This window comes from Knufia obscura (genome assembly GCF_036327395.1).
Source record: "Knufia obscura strain CCFEE 5817 isolate CBS 148926 chromosome Unknown scaffold_8, whole genome shotgun sequence".
NCBI lineage: Eukaryota > Fungi > Ascomycota > Eurotiomycetes > Chaetothyriales > Trichomeriaceae > Knufia > Knufia obscura.
The window spans coordinates 832,492-852,454 of NW_027042694.1; the positions used below are offsets into that span (position 1 = coordinate 832,492).

Sequence of the window (19,963 nt, forward strand, 5' to 3'; positions counted from 1 at the left end):
GATGTCCTATTTGCTATTCGCCTTCGTTGTGATCGCGACCGAGAAACGGTGCTATCAAGAGAGCTTAGTACTTCGAGGATGTCGACAAGGCAGATGGAGTGACTAGACACGAAGAATCGATGCTACTTTCCAGAGCTATTGACAAGAGCATATATCACGTGACTATTGTGCAAAAGGACATTGACCACGGTCGATTAAGGTTCGGATATCGTGCTCCGCAGATCTGGCACCAACGTGGGTTGACGTCGATCTCACAGCCAGCCGAGAGCTTGAGATTCATGTCTACAAAACTTCGAAGACGGCTAGAGAGCTATTGAGGACGTTTGGGCTTCTGGAAATATCGGGGTCTTTGTCGCGTAAGTATCGGGCTTCATTTGCACCCCAGATGAGACGTGGTTAATTATGATGGCTTCGTTGTGGTCAGAATCGCAGAATATCATGTTCTTACAGCTCGCATTGAAGTTGAGATTTCGCTCGAGATACAGAATTGTTATTGGTCGGCTGCCTGTTGTTTGGGTAGTGGACCCAATATTAGCGTGGCTTGGCGAGACTTCCGTGACTGCGCTTCACCTCGACCTTGGGGCAGGTACTCCCACTCGACTTTCAATTCACTCGCAACAACCATAATCGATATCTTGTGCACGTGTCACTCATCAACTCAGTTCCGCATTCGTTCTTTGGGACACTGAGAGTGACTAGGTTACTGGCTTTCACTACAGCAACCTGCACGCCCGCTCCTGCCGACGCCGACCATCACTCGAGCTGCACCCAAATACGATGACACCTTGCTAACGGCCTACTACCGGACTCGACTAAACGCAGTATCATGAACGGGCTTCGAGATAGCAACAACAAACCTTGAGACCTATCTCTGCACCCCATGCGACATCACCAAGCACTGCAAGTACTGCACTAGTCATCAGACTTTGTCGCTGCAGCCACAATGCCGTTTCGCCCCTCCAAAGACATCACAAATCGCGATCTCGAAGCCATCGCTAATGCCGAGGACTCCAACGACGAAGACTACGACGATCGTGAGGTGCGGAGCAAACCGAGACACAGATCTAAACCTGGAAGTCGCATCAGCGCACTGCCGAGAAAGAAGCAGCGGCGTGGAAAATACAGAGGTTCAGATGTCAGTGAAGACGACGACGACGAAGTGTCGGAAGAAGAGATCTGGACAGACGAGGAAGAGCCTGAACCGATTGTGACGAACGAAAAAGGCCGACCTCTGCGTAGAGCCGCGAGGAAGACCAATACTTACGAAGAAAGTGACGAAGAAGAGGAGGCTGAGTCATCTGACAGCGAAGATTCAGACGTACCGAAGACTCCCAGAAGACAGCGTCGAGGTCCAGCAGTAAGAGCAACCGAGTCGCCGAGGACTAAGATCGTGACGCTTAAGGTTCGCACGCCTCTTCCTCCCACTACTCGGTCGCTACGAGAGAGGAAAACGAGCCTCTCTGCTAGACCTACCTCCTCATCTGCACATACGGGCACCCGCCGCTCACGTCGCATGTCACACGAGAAAGACGACGAGGATCTAGTCGAATTGTCCACTTCTGGTCGACACGTCATCAGAGCTGGTTCTCGAGAACCAGAATTGCCTACTCGAACCTCGAGGGGTAGCAAAGGCATCAAATACCCATCCAAGAGCACGATTGACGAGGTCGACGAACCTGATTCACATCCGAAGGAAGACGAGGGAGAGCAATTAGAAATCGAAGCTTCACAGCACGAAATGCATGAAGAAGAGGTACCGGCTTCGCAGGCCGAGCTACCTGAAATTATGCCACAACTTCTTTCAGATCTGCCTACTGCTGCAGGGCCTGAAACTACGCTCCTTAGTGAGGATCCTCTACATCTGTCGCCCGAGAAAGAGCCAGTAAGACCAGAGGTAGAAGCGTTGTCTGATTTGGCTGAAGAGGAGGAGGACGACGATGAAGGCCCGGTGACAAGTCGTGGTCGTCAGACGAGAGGTGCTCAGAAACGAAAAGCCGATTCACCTCCTCCAGATGAGCCAGCGGCTGGAAGACGGAGACTGCGTGCTAGAACCTCGGCAGGACAGACCGCTTCAGCTTCGAGAACACGACGAAGAGGTGTTGATGAGACAAGCGACTTCGCTCCAGAAGGTGATGCTGACGAACCTGAGGAGCTGTCCGATTCAGCTGCATCAGATGCCTCACCCAGGAAGAGGTCTCAGAGGAACAACGATGACTCTCAAAGTAGCAATGGCGGTCGAAGGTCAACTCGGCTACGATCGAAGAAAGCTGCGTCTCGACCAGCTTCTGGCAGCGAGGATGAGGACGTCGAATTCGAGCTTGCCGAAGAACTCGCCGAGCTAAAGCCAGATCGTAGTAAGCGAAAGCGGCCGGTACGCGAAGAGCTGATCTACGAGACAAGAGGCAGGAGAAATGCTGCTCCCAAGAACTACGACCTTATGCGCAATCTGCCGCAGATAGAGGAAGACGACGAGGCCGCTGCTGCGCCCTCTCCATCTCAAAGAGCGAGGAGAACAGGCGGTGCCTGGCAGCATCGAAGCTTGCTTGATACTTATGGTCCTTTTGGAGGCGCAGGCGGACGATCGCTGCTCGGTGGGCCTAGTAGACGTGCAGATGACTCTGACAGCAGCGACGAAGAGACCATGAAGCAGCCAAAACCTCTTGGTGGTATGGTAGGCATGACACCAACTACTGCCACCAATCCATTCAATCCATTCGCAGCCCAAGCACACAACTCCGATCCTGCTCAGCAGCTAGCCGGCACGCCTGCGAATCTGGGCAAGGTTAAAGACAAGCAAGCGCTGGCTGATGCTGACCCTCTCGGTGTTGATCAAAATGTCGACTTCGACAGCGTTGGTGGCTTACAAGGTCATATTGACCAGCTCAAGGAAATGGTTGCACTGCCGTTGCTGTATCCTGAGATCTTCATGCGCTTCAAGATCACACCTCCACGGGGTGTACTCTTCCATGGACCACCAGGTACTGGTAAGACGTTGCTTGCCAGGGCGCTTGCTACTAGTGTTAGCTCGCAAGGTCGGAAAGTCACCTTCTACATGCGCAAGGGTGCCGATGCTCTGAGCAAGTGGGTTGGTGAAGCAGAAAGACAATTGAGGATGCTGTTTGACGAAGCAAGGAAGAACCAGCCTTCCATCATCTTCTTCGATGAAATTGATGGATTGGCGCCTGTGAGATCGAGCAAGCAGGAGCAGATTCACGCATCTATCGTCTCGACTCTGCTTGCTTTGATGGATGGTATGGATGGCAGAGGACAGGTAATTGTTATTGGTGCCACGAATAGACCTGATTCGGTCGATCCTGCTTTGAGGCGGCCTGGTCGATTTGATAGAGAGTTCTACTTTCCGCTGCCGGACACGGAGGCTAGACGTTCGATCATCAACATCCATACCAAAGGCTGGAATCCTCCACTTGACGACAACATCAAGGACGAATTGGCTGGATTGACTAAGGGGTATGGCGGTGCTGATCTGAGAGCGCTCTGCACCGAGGCTGCGCTCAATGCCGTACAGAGGCGGTACCCGCAGATCTACAAGTCAAAGGAGAAGTTACTGATTGATCCGAAGACCATCGAAGTCATGCCTAAGGATTTCATGATCTCAATCAAGAAGATGACGCCTTCCTCGGAAAGGTCTGCCTCCTCAGGAGCATCACCTCTCCCACCAAGTATTGCTCCACTGCTCAACCGGCCTTTCAAGGAAATCCAGGACCGCGTCGCTGAAATGTTGCCGCAGAAGAAGAAGACCACGGCTCTTGAGGAAGCTATGTACGAAGACGCTGCTGATGGCATGGGTTTTGGACGAGAACGCATGCAACAAGCTTTCGAATCGTCGAGAGTCTTCAGGCCAAGGCTGTTGATACATGGCAAGATTGGGATGGGTCAGCAGTATGTTGCTGCAGCACTTCTCAACCACTTCCAGGGCATCCACGTCCAGTCTTTGGATCTGTCAACTCTATTGAGCGATACGACAAGCACACCCGAGGCTACAATCATTCGACTTTTTGCGGAAGTCAAGATGCACAAGCCTAGTGTGATCTACATTCCCAATGTGCAGGAGTGGTACAGCACGCTTAGCTCGCAAGTACTGACGACATTCTTGGGACTGCTGCGGTCAATCAAGCCTACCGACCCGATTTTGGTGCTTGGTTTTGCTGAAGCGGATGCAGATCAGGAAGACGTAGGCATGAAACGAGAGCTTTTCGGCTACTCTCAGCGCAATCAGTATCTCCTCGATAGTCCTCAGAAGCACGAAAGAAGCGAATTCTTCCAGCCACTCAAGGAGTACATCAAGACAAAGCCGAGCGACTTTCCTGACCCAACTAAGCGCAAGAAGCGACAGATGGAGATACTTCCTCCTGCGCCGCCAGAGAGGCCAAAGACTCCACCTCCACCAAGCAAAGAAGAGCTCAAGGCCCAAAAGAAGAAAGATCGCCAGACGCTGAATCTGCTCAAGATCCGACTGCAACCTATCATGGACCAGATCCGGATGAGGCACAAGAAATTCAGAAATGGTGTCATCGAAGAGAGTGCAATTAGATATCTCTATGAAGAAGCTGATCCGGGCACAGTTACCTCTGATGTGGCGGGTGCTTTCCCCATCGCTCAGGCTAGTTTCCGACCGTTTGAAGTGGGCAAAGATTCGCATGGCGTGCCTGGTCTTGTTGACCAGGGTAGTGGCAAGTTCTACTATAATCTTGATTCTGTTACCATCGAGAAGAGGTTGAGCAACGGCTACTATAAGAGACCTAAGGACTTCGTGGCTGACATCAAGAGACTTGCGAAAGATGCCAAAGCTATCGAAGATGAAGATCGATTGTTGAAGGCAAACGAGTTGCTCGCGAACGTGGAAGTCGATATTGCTGTTATTGAGATGAACGAGCCGGGCCTGGGTGCTGAGTGCGAGAAGGTGTATCAGCGTGAATTGGCAAGGGTCACAGCGGCTAGGGAGAAAGAAGCTGCAGCTGGTGGTCAAGCTGCTGCAATCATGGGTCCGCCGAGAACGACGGTGAATGGGTCTGATCTTGCGGCCACCACGACTACTGAAGGGACAGGTCAGATTCAGCTTGGTGAAGGCTTCCAGAATCCCAAGGACACCCTTGGGAGGAATTTCCCGACTACGCCGTCCAGGCCACCTTCCAACTCTAGTGTGATGACGAATGGCTACCATCCTCCACAACAGCATCATGACTCTAATCATACAGGCAGTGGCCACGAAGCAGATGCAGAAGGTGATACGCCGATGTACAACTCCAATGTAAACAGCCACTCGAAAACATCGGCGGAGACGCAGAAGACACATACTACGACTACTAGCTCCTTTGATAACCGTGGCTCAGCTCAACCAAGACCCTACTGGATGCATACTGGCCCATCGCAACAACTCCGACGTGAGCATGGCATGCAGGAAAAGCTCTCCCAGTCGGATTATGTCACACCAATGCAGGCCGGCTCGCAAGCTGCAGACTACCACAACGAGGCAAGTACGACGCAGACTACTTCTGGCCAGAAAAACTCCGGACCCAGCGATCAGCAACAAAACACGCAAGAAAGCGGACCGAACCTATTCATGTTTGACGAAAGACGAAGCGCAGGTGGTACTGACATCCCAGACACGCAGAACACGCAAGGTATGGCCCCTCCTACCACCACTTCCCTGATACATCGTCGCACTAGCCGCTCGAGGCACTTGCGCGAAAATGGTAACCCCAAGAACAAGTCATATCTAACACAGTGGACAACAGAAAACCCACCTGCGCAGTCATCGCAGTCCAGTACCAACGGCGTGAGCAGTCAGTATGTCACTGCACGGCGGAACACGAGTTCGCAGTCAAATAGTCAACCGAATGTACCTGCGCCGCCTGTCCCACCATTCGCACCCTCAATAGCAGCGCATCAACCCGCCAGCGCCCCTGCCGCCGTTTCCCGCGCCGCAACAAGCGGGACGAACGCACTCTCGAATCTCCTCAATCCACCCTCACCGAAATCCTCGTCCTCCTCCGCGCCGCAGGACAACCTCATCCTCCCGCCTGAATCGAGCGTTGATAATACCCTGCTTGACCTCGCTGATAAAACTAGCGGTTTGTCTGTGGAGCAACTCGAGCAGGTGAACAGTGTGCTCATGGATATCCTCTGGAAGACAAGGGGTGAGTGGGACAGACGGAAGGTCCTTGCAAGGCTGGTGGAAGCCTTTAATGAGGTTCTGGCTGATATGAAGAGTGTGGGGCAGGATTTTCAGCCGTTGAGTTGGGAGGGGTTGGGGGGGAGTACGAGGAGGATTGAGGGTTAGGAACCTCAAGACGAGGAAAGAGATGGACCTGAGAAGTTCGCGAGGGATATTAGAGGTGATGGGACCGTCGAGGACGAAATAGAAAGAGTGGAACGAGACAAGTCGGCGAGGAATATTAGGGGTTATCGGCCTGACAATTGGACTCTAGAAGATGAGGACTGGGGAACTTCAAGTGGGGCTGCGACCGTAGTCGGTGGCTCTGGAGAAGAACATGGGAGGACCGACGGGCAGGTGCAATCCCAATGGACAGGGACGAGAACTTTGAGACGCAAAGAGGATGCGCAGGCGCAGACCACTAGGGTCAATGGAGTGATGAAGGCAAATGCTACCACAAGAGATGCTCGACCGGCTGCTGAGAAGAAGAAAAAGAAAGTGAGGATAGCACCATGAGTGCTGGAGAACAAAACCATAATGTGATGACATGCTCGCGGAATATATCGAGAGTTCAGGAGATAGGATCTTGAGCTTGCACCATTGCGCACTCATTCAGTCAGCACTGGACGCTGGCTTGGACCTGAGCATGCATGGATGTACAATGGTAAAGTGCGTCAGGAGACCTTCTTGTATGGCGCCGTGCCATCACTGTCTTGATATTGCTTGATGCCGTCCACTATGCAACTCGTAGGCTCTGGTTTCAAGACCGCAACATTTACGTTAAACGTGGTGTTGCTGGCTGACCCTTTCAACCGTTATCTGTTCGCTGCTTTCTTGGTCGTGCACTGCACTTCCATGTGACCTCCATTCGCAGCCTCCTGCTATTGGCCAAGTATCTACAGTACTTTCGCAGTCTTCACAGGTGAGAGTGCCTGGCTCCCTGGATGAGTAGCTACATGCCGGTCTTGCGGAGGATTATTCTTCCGGTCTTCGACGGCTCCACTTTCGACGCGTGCGCGTACTTCCTTCGCATAAGTATCGCGTGCTCTGCGTACAAATTCCATCTTTACCTGAGTTGAGCAGCTGTGGTACTAGTAGATGAGTCCAACATGTCCGTGACGAGGTAGTCCGACCACCAAGTTGTCGCTGCCTCCTTTCGCAGAATCTGCTCTTGCCTCGACGTGCCCTCCCTAGACTTCCCACTTCTTGTCACTGGTTGTGCCTGTCACTTTCACTTGCAGTGAAGACTGCCTCGATCTACGAGCCGATCGATCCTGTGTGAACGAACACACCATCACGTCACAAGAAAGCGGCACGTGCTTCTGCCTGCGAAGTCCTGACACTTTTTAGCAAACGGGACAAAAGCATAAAATTCCTACCTCCGACCTGAAACCTCTACCTGAAGTTCTACCTTTACATTTCTCTTGGTCTACAAGTTTTCCAATTGAATATTCGCAAAACTTACGAATCTCCAAGAACCGAATCAAATTGATATGATGGACATGATACATTGGTACTACTCGAGTACGTCGTTTTGTTTTTTGCGCAAGTTGGCAGAACGTACTTTGATGATCGCAGATTCGAAATCCTTGTGGGAAGCTGAGGCAGCAAGGTCGCCGGGCTGCAGGAACACGCCTCCCCGAAATGGCACTGTGTTGAGATTGATCCATAGTTGTCAAAAAGTACGGACCGTGCCCTCGCCTTCCGTACGCCAATATTACAAAGACTGAGGCGGACAGAAGTCCCCTGGGATCACCTTAACACGGCCCTAGAGTGAAGGTTGAAAGTCTTAGGACACTTCTTTGGCAAAAGCTGTGTGAGCTCCCAATACACATGCTCAGCAGTTGTTACATGCACGCATTAGCTTGCAAGCTGGTCGAGGCCAGAGCGCAGTTTGCGCAACATTTCAGGTACGTCCTTTCCTTTGTTGGGGCTTCTGCAGAACGTACTTTAATGTGGTCGCAGGCTCAAAATCCTTGTGGGAAGCTGAGGCAGCAAGGTCGATGGTGCGATTCCAGGGGCGCCTCCCTTCATGTAGGTATTCGCATGAGCCTATCTACATCAAGGACCGCTGATCGGCCACCGGGCCACCGCTTAGGGAAAGCCTAGGGTGGGTAGCAAGTCCGCCTGAGACCAGCCCTATAAAGGCCCTCGGGATAAAGAAGTTCATTGAATGATTCTCACGAATCTGTTCTAAAGGTTCTGCGGTTCACTTCCACGGCAGGCTGCTCGTCATGAGTAGCTCATAATAAATTCTCAGCAGCGTGGGGCCAGCTAGAAAACCCCGGATCTGGTCAAAGGACCATCGATTCTGGAACTCCCCTGTCTATCAATGAAATGTCATTTTGCCCAAAGTATTATCCAGTAGAACTGCAATGAATCGTGGCTGCACTTTCTGCTACCGAGCTTGCAAAAGATAGGCTGACTGACTTGTTCCCATGCACGCTACGCCTCGGCTAACCTGCCACCGTGAACGCGTCCGCGTTGCGTTACTCAAAATACCTATGAGACTGGCTGACATTTCCATTTTCCAACTTCAAGTGGCTAATCTACATGCCAGCACTTGGTAACGTGGCAACAACATGTAGCTGTCCAGGCGATTCCGAAAGCGATGCTCCAATGCAGACCACGGCGGCATGTCCAAACCATGTCTGAACCTTGTGGACTCGTGTTCATCCGCGTCTGTATACAAGTTATGTAACGAGCAAGCATTGACAAGTCCCGCTACGTGTATCATTGCATCTCTCACAACATCTCCTATTCGCCCACCATCCCGCGCACACAGATGCCGCTTTTCAAACGTCAAGCGGTAGCCCAGGCAGTCACTCTTCATCAGAGCTTTCAGTCTCGATCCAGTAGTACTTCAGTGATGCTAGGGCACCTTCACTGTTGAGCTGCTTTTGAGCATCTTCGAATGGAATACCTTGGCCCCTGAGGCTCTCGCACAGCGCCTCAACAAAGATTCCAGTTACTCGCTCGACTCCCGGAACCCATTCAAAGACTTTGTCGACCATGACAGGAGTTACATTGCTAGAGACGTGTCCTCGAATCTCGCCAATAGCCTCTTCGGCGATGTCCTCTGCTTCAAGCTGAATTGCAACACTAGCAATTCCTGTTTTCTCCTGCAGAGACTTTCTCGACCAGCGGAACGTTTTGGAATTGAGACGATCGGCGAAGTGCATGAAGTGTTCGGCTTTGGTATCCTCAAGCCAGATCTGCTCGAAGTCGTCTCCTTGTTGCTTCTGTACTTCTGCGACGACTTCGCTGGCAGTGATGAGTCGCTGCATGTCGATGAGGGTTTGGCCATCGGACAGTCTTACAGTAACGGTGTGCTTAGATCTGCGGAAACGACAGGTCAGTACGTGTTTCATTTGGAAAGTTTGTGAGACATACCTTTTGTTTTGTGTTGCAGCTGGGTTGGAGAGATGATCGGCTTCTCGTTTTTTGGCCTTCTTAGCTTGAGTCTTTGTCATCGCGGCCTTTGGTGGTGCTCGCCCTTCGGCCTCTGTGTTGGGCGCGGATGGAGCCTGGTTGGTGGCTGGTCGAGCCAGAGCATCTGCCACATCGACGATGGCTGTGTCGCTACCTGAAGGCGGGAGAATTGGTACTGTTTCAGCTTCGGCTGCAGCATCTAGATCGGAAGGCGCGCCATCGATGATATAGGCTGCTGTGGCCTGCTCTCCTGGGATGGCGGCCTCTTCGTGGTTCGATGTCGTCCCTGTGGGACTTTGTTCCTTGACCAAGTCAGCCTCGGGGACTTCCGGACCGTTCGCCTCAGCCTCAGCTTCTGTCGAGACGGTCGAGAAGGGATTTGCGATCTTGGCTACAGCAGCCGGATCTCTGGGAGCAGGAATGTTCAACTCGGGCTCTCGCATCACAGGTAGGCACTTGGCTTGAACCAGATGAGAATACATCTGTGCTAGGTTGTTTCCAAGTGAATGATCGTTGATGAGAATGTGAAGGAACTTCTCGTGGGTAGGGTCTTGCTTCCTCATCATTGCGACGAGCTTTCCCAACGCCATGTTCAACTCTTGCTCTGCCCTGACTTTCGAAGAAGGGAGCTTGCTGCCACGTTTCACCGCCTGACGTCCTCTGGATCCTTCGAAGAGATCATTCGACTCCGAGCGATCTGCCTGAGCAGCACGCGTTGCACCTCGAGGCTCGCCGAAGGACAAGAGATCTTTCCACCAGTGCGATGACTCAAACACATCTGGATTTCGGTGGATAAGACTTGCGAAGTATTCGCGGAAACAGCCGAACTCTTCGAACGACATCAGACTGTTGTCACCAAAGCCCTTCTTGCCCAAGACAACGATTTGCACATACATAGCCTGGAGAAGCACCGAACGCAATGGATCCTCTTTGCCTGTTACCATCCATACATAGTCCAGCGAGTCGCAGCTGAGCTGATGTCCACGGTCTACCAAAGCGTAGCGCAGGCACGACAGGGCGTGTACTTGCAATGAGCGAAGTCCAAGAGTCTCGGCGACAACGCTGACCCTGATCTGAAAGGCAACACCAGAGTCTCGGAGGTAAGCGATCTCGTCGGCACCACAAATCCACCGAGCGACCAGCGCGACTTCTTCTCCAGGCAAGCACTCGAAGGTAACTACGAACGATCGAATATCGTCTGGGTATGCTCGAGCCTATGGCGACAATGCTCGTAGCAGCTTGGTCGGCACAGCGACATAGCCCCAACTCCATGAGCCAAGGAAGCTTTTGTCATGCAATTCCGCGTCTGGTAAATCAACCACTATTTCTGCAACATCTTTCTCCTTCTCCACCTTCACACGGGCTTTCGAGCGTGTCGCTCTCTTCGCGGTTGCGCCCGTCCCGACAAACTTTTTCAGCTCCTGTAGCTTCTCTCGGTCGCTGCTGCTTGGTTCTTTGGCGTCGGTCAACAGCTTCGATTGCGCTAGGTTCTCCCATCGTCGTATCTCCCAAGGTAAGTTGGTGGTCTGCGCGCTCTCAGCTTGCCACTCGTGGACAGCATACTCGACATCGCCATATGGGTCTCGAGTAACGAAAACACATTCGGCGAGGGTAAGTTCGACCATCTTGGGCGTATCAATCCCATCGCCCTTCTGCACAGGCTCTGCGATCACCAGAGGGTAGGACATGATTGGAGTTATAGGATGGTCGGTTTTGCTTGGAAAGTAGTAATAACAAGAGAAAATGCGCAGAGAAGCAGGCATGTAAATTACAGAGCGAGAAGTAAGTGCGTTTGTAAAAACATTTTGATTCTGATTGCAATATAGTGACTGGTTTTCACTTCTCACAGTGCAGTTGTTGCACGTGATGACTATCAGGGCTAGCACAATTTAGCAAAAGACGATGTGCGCTCTCAGAGCCTGCTACTTGGTGGCAATGAAGGCAGTGAGTACAGTACAGCTGATCGTTGGTACGAGAGCAGAAGCTACTTACAACGCGCTTTTGCTAGAGGAAGCGCATTAGGACGAATGCCAGCCACGCCCGCCGAGCTTGTGCCATGGCGAGGGAAAAGCATAGCAGACCTCGTCGTTATGCTGCCGGTTGCATACCAAGGCGGCCTTCCAAGTGCAAAATGACTCTCTAGATGTTGCTGGCGGCAGAGTAAGAAGGATTATCAGCAGACAGCCATTGCCTTCCCATTGCCAGGTACACTATCGAAAACAGATCCCGCTTGTGCGGTGCGCCGAGCTTTGGCACATACAAAACCAGCAAGGGAAGGGCATCCACAACTTTTGCGTGGTCTATCAAGAGGAAGAGCGTTGAAGCTAGTTCATACAAGAACACGGTGGTCGAGGCACGACTCGAGGTAGCGAAGCATATCTCGTTCTAGATGACGCTCGCAGGTATTCGAAAGCATGAGAGGCTGGATCGATGCGTGGGCACAGCTTAGCTATGAAGTCAGGCAAAGTACTGTATATGAGCCCAATTGTCTGGTGATTGTCAGAGTGCTATACCCCTGCCAAGAAAGCGGTGGGAGCGAGATAAGGCTCCTGACAGCAAATAAGTGCACCTTCAGCTGGAGGGCGCCTCTCGATTTTTCGTCTTTTCTCTGCCCTAGATAGCTCGTCCTCGAGCGGTGCCAACCATCTTGCCAATTTGGCCGCTGCCAACCTGAACCAACCCGAACCTCCAATAGCACCAACCTTTACCACCATCGCCCTCGTGCACTGCCGTCCTCAAACCACTACCCGACCACATCCGTCCCGACCACCTCGAAGCCTTACCATCGAGGTCTCCCAATCTTAAGCGCTCTCTCCAATCACCTCGTTCCGAACCTTCTGCATCTTACCGATCCATCCGCGCTCACCTCCTCACCTCGCAGGCCAAACGAAGTGTTGGCTCTGCAGATGGCCATGCGTCGCCGGTCACAATAACACACCGCAAGATCGTCGCTGATATGGACCAGACGCGCAAGGACGAAGAGGAAGCGACATGATATCCATTGGCGCTCAAGGTGGAAATGATGGTGGCGGCACGATGGCTATGCGTCAAGAGCGTAATGAAATCTGACTGATGCTATGCCATATTCGTGTGCGGGCAGGAAGACGAGGAAGCTGGGAGGATGAGAATTGCCATGCGTATATCGGAACTGGACTGGATGCTGTGGGTTGGAATGCCGCTTGAGAGCGGAATAGGTCGCGAGAGGAGGTACCAGAGTAGATTAGGCATGATGGTGTGGACAAATCTGGCATGCGTAACAGGAGATGGTATTGAGAGCTAGATATTGTTTGGATTATCATGTTCTTCGAAGCGATGCTCACGAAGGGACATTTGACTAACGACGAGACACGTCCGCGGATAGAATGAAGGCTCCCAGAAAGGATGATTGAATGAGAAGAAACGATAACGTATAATTGACTATCTACAGAAGGTCTTAGCTTCCACGGCGCTGCCACATAAGCAGGCACGAGTACTAATCTCTCACACCGCGTAGAGGTGCCTTCATCGTGAGAGGCGGAGCACGCTCGGCATCTCATCTCAACCTTGGGGTGCTTGACCGCAAAGGAGAAGAAATGTAGACGTGCTCGTACTGCAGCAGTGCGCGCTGTATATCTCAGCAGCACAAGCCCAAGTCGAGTCTGCGAAGGTTCGGTGACTTGGGTTGCGCGTGCTGAGACGGACAGGTGCGCACCACTACAGTGTGAATTGGATTGACAGTGAACGTGTATTTGCCGAGTACGTATTCAACGCCTTGACAACAAGCAGCACAACTACATGAAGGAGGTCATTGACGCCATGCGCAAAGAACCAACCATGCAGTCGTACTCCTTGCCATCAGACAAGTTTCGGCTCGTCAGCCTGCCCTGTCTGCTAAGAGCAGTGGGACTTTGGAACACCAAAGACTTTCTCAATGGGTTCATCTGGCCAGCATCTGTGGGCAAACCACTGAGACGATGCCGCCGGACCATAGCTGCCTCGGACCTTGTAGGGTTTTCTGGCTAGGGAATTTCTGTAGGAGGGGGGCAATGGAAGATGAATCGAATCGAATATTCCGCTGAGTACGTATTCAAATTGTGGCTCGCCAGCCTGCCGAAGAAGAATTGATGCTTCTGTCCTGCGCTGACGCAATTCTGCCACTGGAAGTGGCAGCGGCAATTTCGGACAGGGGTCTATCATTATCCAAAGACTTTCTCAATGGTCGTCATATGGTTGGTATCCTCTCAGGCGAACCAGGGATACGCCATGACCTAGTTGCCTCAGCACCACGTGGGATTTCTGACTAGGAATTGCCTGTGTGACAGGGAGTGTGATGAGAGAAGAAATAGAGAACTGTAACGAAGGAAGGGTGTGATGGAAGTAGGAACAACAATCCCGTCTTCCGCTGAGTGCGTGATTCAAATCGCGGCCCGCCGGCCTGCCCAAGAAGCATTGATACTTCATTTCCTGCTCTGACGCAACTCTGCCACAGATAGTGACAGCCGCAGTTTCGGACAGGGGCCGACTCATTTCCCAAGACTTTCTCAATGGGCGCCATATGGTTAGTTTCTGTGAGCGAACCAGGGATACGCCATGACCTAGCTGCCTCAGCACCACGTGGGATTTCTGACTAGGAATTTCGATGAGGGAGGTTATGGTAAGGGGGACTGGTCGCTCGTGAACGAGCATGCTGTCTCGACGAGCTACTGGGTCTTCTGAAGCGGGAGGACTGCACCTTCCCACCAGGACTTGCTCAAATGCTAAAGAGAACTCCTGTGACAGTTTTAGCTGACCGATGCGTGAGTACATATACACCTGGATATCAATGCTCAGCGAGTCCCTGTCAATTAGTCTCGCTAAGGGTTTCGCGCCTGGTGTCTTGAGCGCACTAGTGGTAGAGCGCTTATTCATTTTTTGATGTCGCAATTGTAGCGAAAAAGATCGAAGGTCGAAGGTAATCGTTGGCATTAAGGAATGTACAATTATTTTGAAAGGACAAGGTCAAGCAACATGCGAAGAGATTCCATCGCGAATAAGTAGGATGAAATATGCCAAGCGAACTAGTGATGTAATCACGTGACATAGCGGTTCGACAAGTCTTGGCAGGTTAAACACAAGCCGTGGCTAATCTACTGAAGAGAGACTTGAAGTGAAAGGCATTACAGTGATTTGTAAACATTCTCATTACTACTGCACATTGCAGCTGAAGCATACATCAAACCAGCAAGTGCTGTGAGCCTTTATCCTGCGCACCTTGTTCTTGATTGTGCTTCTGCTGTCGTGCAGACCTCGTCTCTCGATCTCGGAGACGCTTGCATGAAGACGAGCAGGCAATGTAGTAAAAGTCTTCGACCAAGCTCTATGCTTCGGTCGGCTGCGAATGGTCGCAACCTAATATATCTGACCAGCACATGGGTGGTCAGCGAGATCGAATTCATCCAACCGATTCCATGCGCTTGATATGTGACTGTGAAACGATTGTGGAAGCAGTCTCTTGCAGATTGCCTCGCACGACGCTTTCGAGGTATTTGTGACGTGCCAATGAACAGCGTTGAGTACGATCTGTTGTAGCAATACATCCCGATGTTTGAGTTGGTACACATCTCGGAGGAGATTTTGAGCTGCAGCGGTTCGCTTGAACTCTTCCTTGATAAATGTGATGCCATCAGCACGAAGACCTTCAGCATGCAGGTAATGTGCCAGTGAGATTACGCCCAAAGCACTTGATAGGTCTTGCTGCTGCCAAGGAGAGCCTTCGTTCTTCAACACCTTGCAGAAGTGCTCGATGTGACGTCGTGGAAAGGTCTCGATGGTTGCTGCTTTGAGCTTGGCAGGATTAGAGACTCTTTGTTTGATATAAGTTGATGCCTGGGTCAGGAGATAAGCATTGATGTTGATTGGTTGACCTCCATCAGACGGTCTCAAAGTAATTGTGCTGATTGGTGCGTTTCTGTGAGAGCAGTCAGTGTCAGATCATAATTGAGAGAGAATGAGTTAAGCCCGGGCGGAGCCGAGTTTCAGAGCCCTCAGCACGCGCTGTGTACGATGGCATTGCAGAGGTGAAATTGGAACTAACGTACGGCCCAGACCAAAGTGTGGAGAGGAAAGGGAAAACTTACTTGGACTTCTTTGAGGGTCGGGCCATCGCTTCACCATCGGTAGCCTTTCTCTTGGATCTGGTGCTGCCAGCATCGCCTGTGAGTATTGTTGGATCTTCGTTCTCCTTATCCGAATCCTGGGTCAAGTCTATGACTTCAACCGGTGAGGCAGCCAATGGAGCCATGTTGTGCTGTGTTTGAGGCGCGACCAATCGTAGCCCTGTGTGTTGCTCGACTGCAAGATCTGGAGCGTCTGGTGCGGCTACAGAAGCAATTGCGGTCGAAGCTTGCGGCGCATTATCAACCAAGTCTGACGCAACGGTATGACCTTCATCGGTATCTTGCTCGAGGGAGATACTTGCTTCCGAGACCTCGTGAACGACTTGAACCTGAGGAACGGTTTCTGCATCTTGGCTCGGCACGGCTGTGTCTGAGACTGTTGTAGTAAGGAGATCCGTTGGTGCCTGGGCCTGTACATGCTGCGACTCTGCTGTATCTGATGGCGTGACCGATTCCTGGACGGCCGGTAAGTCGGGTGCGGATCTGGAAACTGGCACAACCAGAGACTCGATTTGGCTGTATTTGAAGTATGAGGTAGCAGCAAGGCGGCGATACTTCTCGAGTAAGGACAAGTGTGTAGGATCTTCATGTTCATCCCACATAGCGCTTTGGAGCTCCACGTGCTCCTCATATTCGAAAGACGCATCCTTGTCTCTGTGATCGAGAACACCGCCAGACACAAGATCTGCACCTCTGATGCCAGTCTTGCCCCAACGACGTCGGCTTGTCAGGAATGTTTCGATCTCTGCCCATCTCAATGTGCAAAACCACTCTTCAGTGCCAGGGCCTAATGGATCAAGCGAGCGCAGGAAGTCGCAGACGTCATACGGCCCAGCGTCGACTGTGCCTCGAGCACTGTTGACCCAATCAGCAGTAACATCCTCGATGTTGAACTTGTGGAACTTGTCTAGAACGTTGCGGTACGACATCAACACGTCTCGCACCGTGGCACCTGAAGATTTGAGGCCTTGCACCTCCCGCTTCTTCAATTCCGACAACCACAGGTCGATCCAGGTAGTTTGTCGCTTGCTGGTCAAGGTATTGAGGTTAAGAAATTCTTGGACGTTTCGGAAGTAGTCTTCGAACTTCTGTTGACCAAGCAGAAAGAAGCGCAGGTTCAATTGATCGACGATCAATTGTCGGACTGGATCGTCAGGCTGACTGCGCATTATGATATCGTTCATTCTGTCGCTGGTCAGACATTTGGCGTTCGTGATGAGAGCACAGTAGAGGGACATGACTATGTTGACCTGTAAAGCGCGCAGACCGAACATATTTGTCAGCATCGCAATCTCCAGCTGCTTCTCGTAACCGAGTGACTTGAATGTTTCTTGCTCATCGAAGGAACCTTGCATCCATTCTATGACATACTCGACCAGTGCTTCGTCGAACAGATAGATCGAGATCTCGAATGTATCGGCATCCATCTGCTTCAACTTTGTGCTACAAGCATTGAGCAATTCCGCGCTGATGTTGAAGTTTCGTACCACATCGCCTTTCCAGTCCTTGACCATCACACGTGATTCCTCGACGATAGTGCCTGAGGCAATATGATACGTCGATCCTGGAATAGGCTGCACAAGCTTGATGACCGAAGGCATGGCGGATGGCAACACGCGGGCAGACTTTGAAGTGGTCTCCATGAACTGTAGAGCTTCATCTAACTTTGCGCTGTTCTGGAAGACAGCAATGAAGCCTCGGTCGTATTTGGGAATACCGGTAGCCTTTGTCGCGGCATCTGATGGGTCGACGTACGGCGAGGTCGAAGGGTAGCTGAGATCTGGTGTGTTGTACTGCCATCCACTCAACAGTGGTAAAGGTAGGCCTTTCTTCCGAAGTTCTTTGATGTGCGTTCTGAACTTATCGCTTGATGACGTTACCGCTGGATCTAGCTTGACCAGAGATCGAAGCTCGATTTCAGGTCTGTAGACTTTATGAGCCGCCAGTAGTCTTTGTTTGTGCGAGTGGCCTGTAGACGGAGTGTAGAAGTCGTCAATCACATTCAGGGTCTGACCGAAAGGATCCATCGACAATCGTTCGGTTTTCGGCCCATTTTCCTGGTGTCCTGCGCCATTCGCGGCCAAGAGACCTGGTAGTCTGTGTGCCTGATCGATTGCATAGATTTTCCCGTTCAACGAGACTTTATGAGGGGAGGGCGGAATAGTAGCGTAGGCAGCTTTGCTTGACCTAGTTGACGTTAGCAAAAGCAACGTCTGTGTCGCGGGCCGTTAACTCACTCGACAAACCGTCTCAATGCAGGGACTCGAAGAGTAGTAAAGGCTTCATGGCTGCTATCAGGTAAGACTCGTATGATCGGCGGCACGAAGTGCGCCTTGTGCTTATTCGAAGGAGCCATATTGCTGGCGCCTTCGTTGGCGATCACAAATCAAGTTGTCGCAGACACGTTGCGAACTGTAGAGAAGATGTTGAAGACGAAGATGATAGACGAATTTTCTTTTGCTGGAAGAAGAAGAAGAACTTGAGACGATTCGCTAATTTTTTGTGTTGATTGACAAGTCGTTGCACTCGAGCTTCGCCACTGCATGAAATGCCACTTAGATCGTTGGATAGTGCCAAAGTGCATATCGGTTCAATGGAGCTTACAGCAACTTCCCAAATGCATTTCAAGGCGCGAATCGCTTCATTGACCTTGACTGACCAGAATCGGTGCTTAGGGCTGAGTCGGTATGAGATACTCTTGACACAGGCCGTAGAGAGAACGTTGAACCACAAATGCAGCATGTGGGCAAGTGACAGAGAAGACGCTTGGTGCTTTGAAAGGGACCACACAGCTCCTAGAGTTCTTTCTTGTCCACAGCCTCTGCGGTTCCTTCTTCTTTCGTTTCGAAGGACCAGCCATTCAAGTAACCAGTCCCTGCAGTGAGATACGTCGCAAATCCAAGCCAAGCGAGATACGGCCAGAGGCAGCGGCTTGCAGTCTGATCAACTTTGTTCCAGATGTATGCCAGGTACCCAACAGTCCCTGTCAAGGCCACCATATCAACAAGAGCCTCGACGGGTCTTCCGAATCCGAAGAACAAAGGCATGAACAGCTGATTCAGAGCGAGCTGTATCGTGTAAAGCGTTGCGCCCCTTCTCGTGTCTTCGATGACCCTCTGATTCATGCTGGCCATGCCGTTCTTCCAAGCCGAATGCGCGGCATAACCCATCAGGGCATACAGCGTTGTCCATACGGGCGCGAAGATCCAAGGTGGTGGACGCAGTGGAGGCTGCTTGATCGCCTTGTACTTTGTCTGAACATCTTTGCGGAATGTTTTTCGCTCTGGATTTGGTGCATCGGATGTTGACTTGGGTGTGCTCTTGCCGGGCTGGGAGAGCAGGCCTTGACCTAGCCCTAAGCCGACTGGGAGGAGTATTGATATTGCCGGGCTGTTGAACACTGCCGCAGGCAGCGTCAGCGAGGGTATGTACGACATGTCGACTATAGATCCGGACGTGTGGGAAAACTGAGGACAGTAACGAAGAACGAGCAGACGGATTTGAGGTTGATGGTGACTGTTGTCTGCGGCCAACGCGTTGGCAGGTGCCAATGACGTTACTGGATGCCATGTCATGTGATCAGCTGACTCCGGCAGGTACGAGGTACGACAAGCCAGGGCAAGATCAAGCTGTTTTCTTTCTTCTGACCAAAAGTCCCTGCAACTTACGATCATCATGCCACCTGGCGCCTGCATCGCTGACTGAATAAAAGCTGAGAGTGTATTATCATCTGGGCAATGCGTTACAGGAGCAGCATTGCGATCGCCCCTCCAACCAAACCTCTCCGCCTGGGCAGGCCACGAAACCGTGTACTCAAGTAGTCATATCTTATGCCTTTCGCAGATTAAGATTGGCTCCCAGGTTTGTGTGTCGCGAGCATTTTTACCGGCCATACTCTACTGTTTTGTCTGCCGTCAGGGCTCGAGAGAGGTCACAGAGGGGGACTCGGCCAACGCTATAAAGTTCGACACGAAATCAACAGATTTTGAAGAGGACTCGACATCGTCAGCAGATATTTTGGACCTGCCTTGAGCTATGCACCTTGAGTACCGCAGCGTGTAGCGGACGTTTGCCTTGATGCTTTTGATGTTTTGTGCTGTGTCAGTTTATGTTCATGTTCGTCTCCTGTATACCTTACATGTCACCATATGCATTCTCGCGATGCGGACAGACACTGCAACATGGCAACGGATGAGTGGTCTACGTGTGATCATTTTCAAGC

The 19,963-nt window shown here is 51.6% G+C and overlaps 5 protein-coding genes across 5 annotated transcripts; 1 reads left to right on the forward strand and 4 right to left on the reverse strand.

The window, feature by feature from the left end:
* Positions 1-943: 943 nt before the first annotated feature.
* YTA7 (TAT-binding protein-like protein 7, AAA ATPase) lies at positions 944-6,301 on the forward strand (the record flags this gene model as incomplete). The annotated part of the gene is made up of 1 exon (XM_064875547.1): positions 944-6,301. One exon carries the CDS (start codon positions 944-946, stop codon positions 6,299-6,301), a length of 5,358 nt encoding a protein of 1,785 aa, XP_064728812.1.
* Positions 6,302-8,997: 2,696 nt separating this feature from the next.
* Positions 8,998-10,551, reverse strand: PMZ80_007140 (uncharacterized protein; the record flags this gene model as incomplete). The annotated part of the gene is made up of 1 exon (XM_064875548.1): positions 8,998-10,551. One exon carries the CDS (start codon positions 10,549-10,551, stop codon positions 8,998-9,000), a length of 1,554 nt encoding a protein of 517 aa, XP_064728813.1.
* A 270-nt stretch (positions 10,552-10,821) lies between these two features.
* On the reverse strand, positions 10,822-11,295 carry PMZ80_007141 (uncharacterized protein; the record flags this gene model as incomplete). The annotated part of the gene is made up of 1 exon (XM_064875549.1): positions 10,822-11,295. The coding sequence occupies one exon, from the start codon at positions 11,293-11,295 to the stop codon at positions 10,822-10,824; it is 474 nt and encodes a 157-aa protein (XP_064728814.1).
* Positions 11,296-14,974: 3,679 nt separating this feature from the next.
* On the reverse strand, positions 14,975-18,097 carry PMZ80_007142 (uncharacterized protein; the record flags this gene model as incomplete). The annotated part of the gene is made up of 3 exons (XM_064875550.1): positions 14,975-15,533; positions 15,703-17,928; positions 17,979-18,097. 3 exons carry the CDS (start codon positions 18,095-18,097, stop codon positions 14,975-14,977), a joined length of 2,904 nt encoding a protein of 967 aa, XP_064728815.1.
* A 439-nt stretch (positions 18,098-18,536) lies between these two features.
* PMZ80_007143 (uncharacterized protein) lies at positions 18,537-19,178 on the reverse strand (the record flags this gene model as incomplete). The annotated part of the gene is made up of 1 exon (XM_064875551.1): positions 18,537-19,178. One exon carries the CDS (start codon positions 19,176-19,178, stop codon positions 18,537-18,539), a length of 642 nt encoding a protein of 213 aa, XP_064728816.1.
* Between the last annotated feature and the right edge of the window lie 785 nt (positions 19,179-19,963).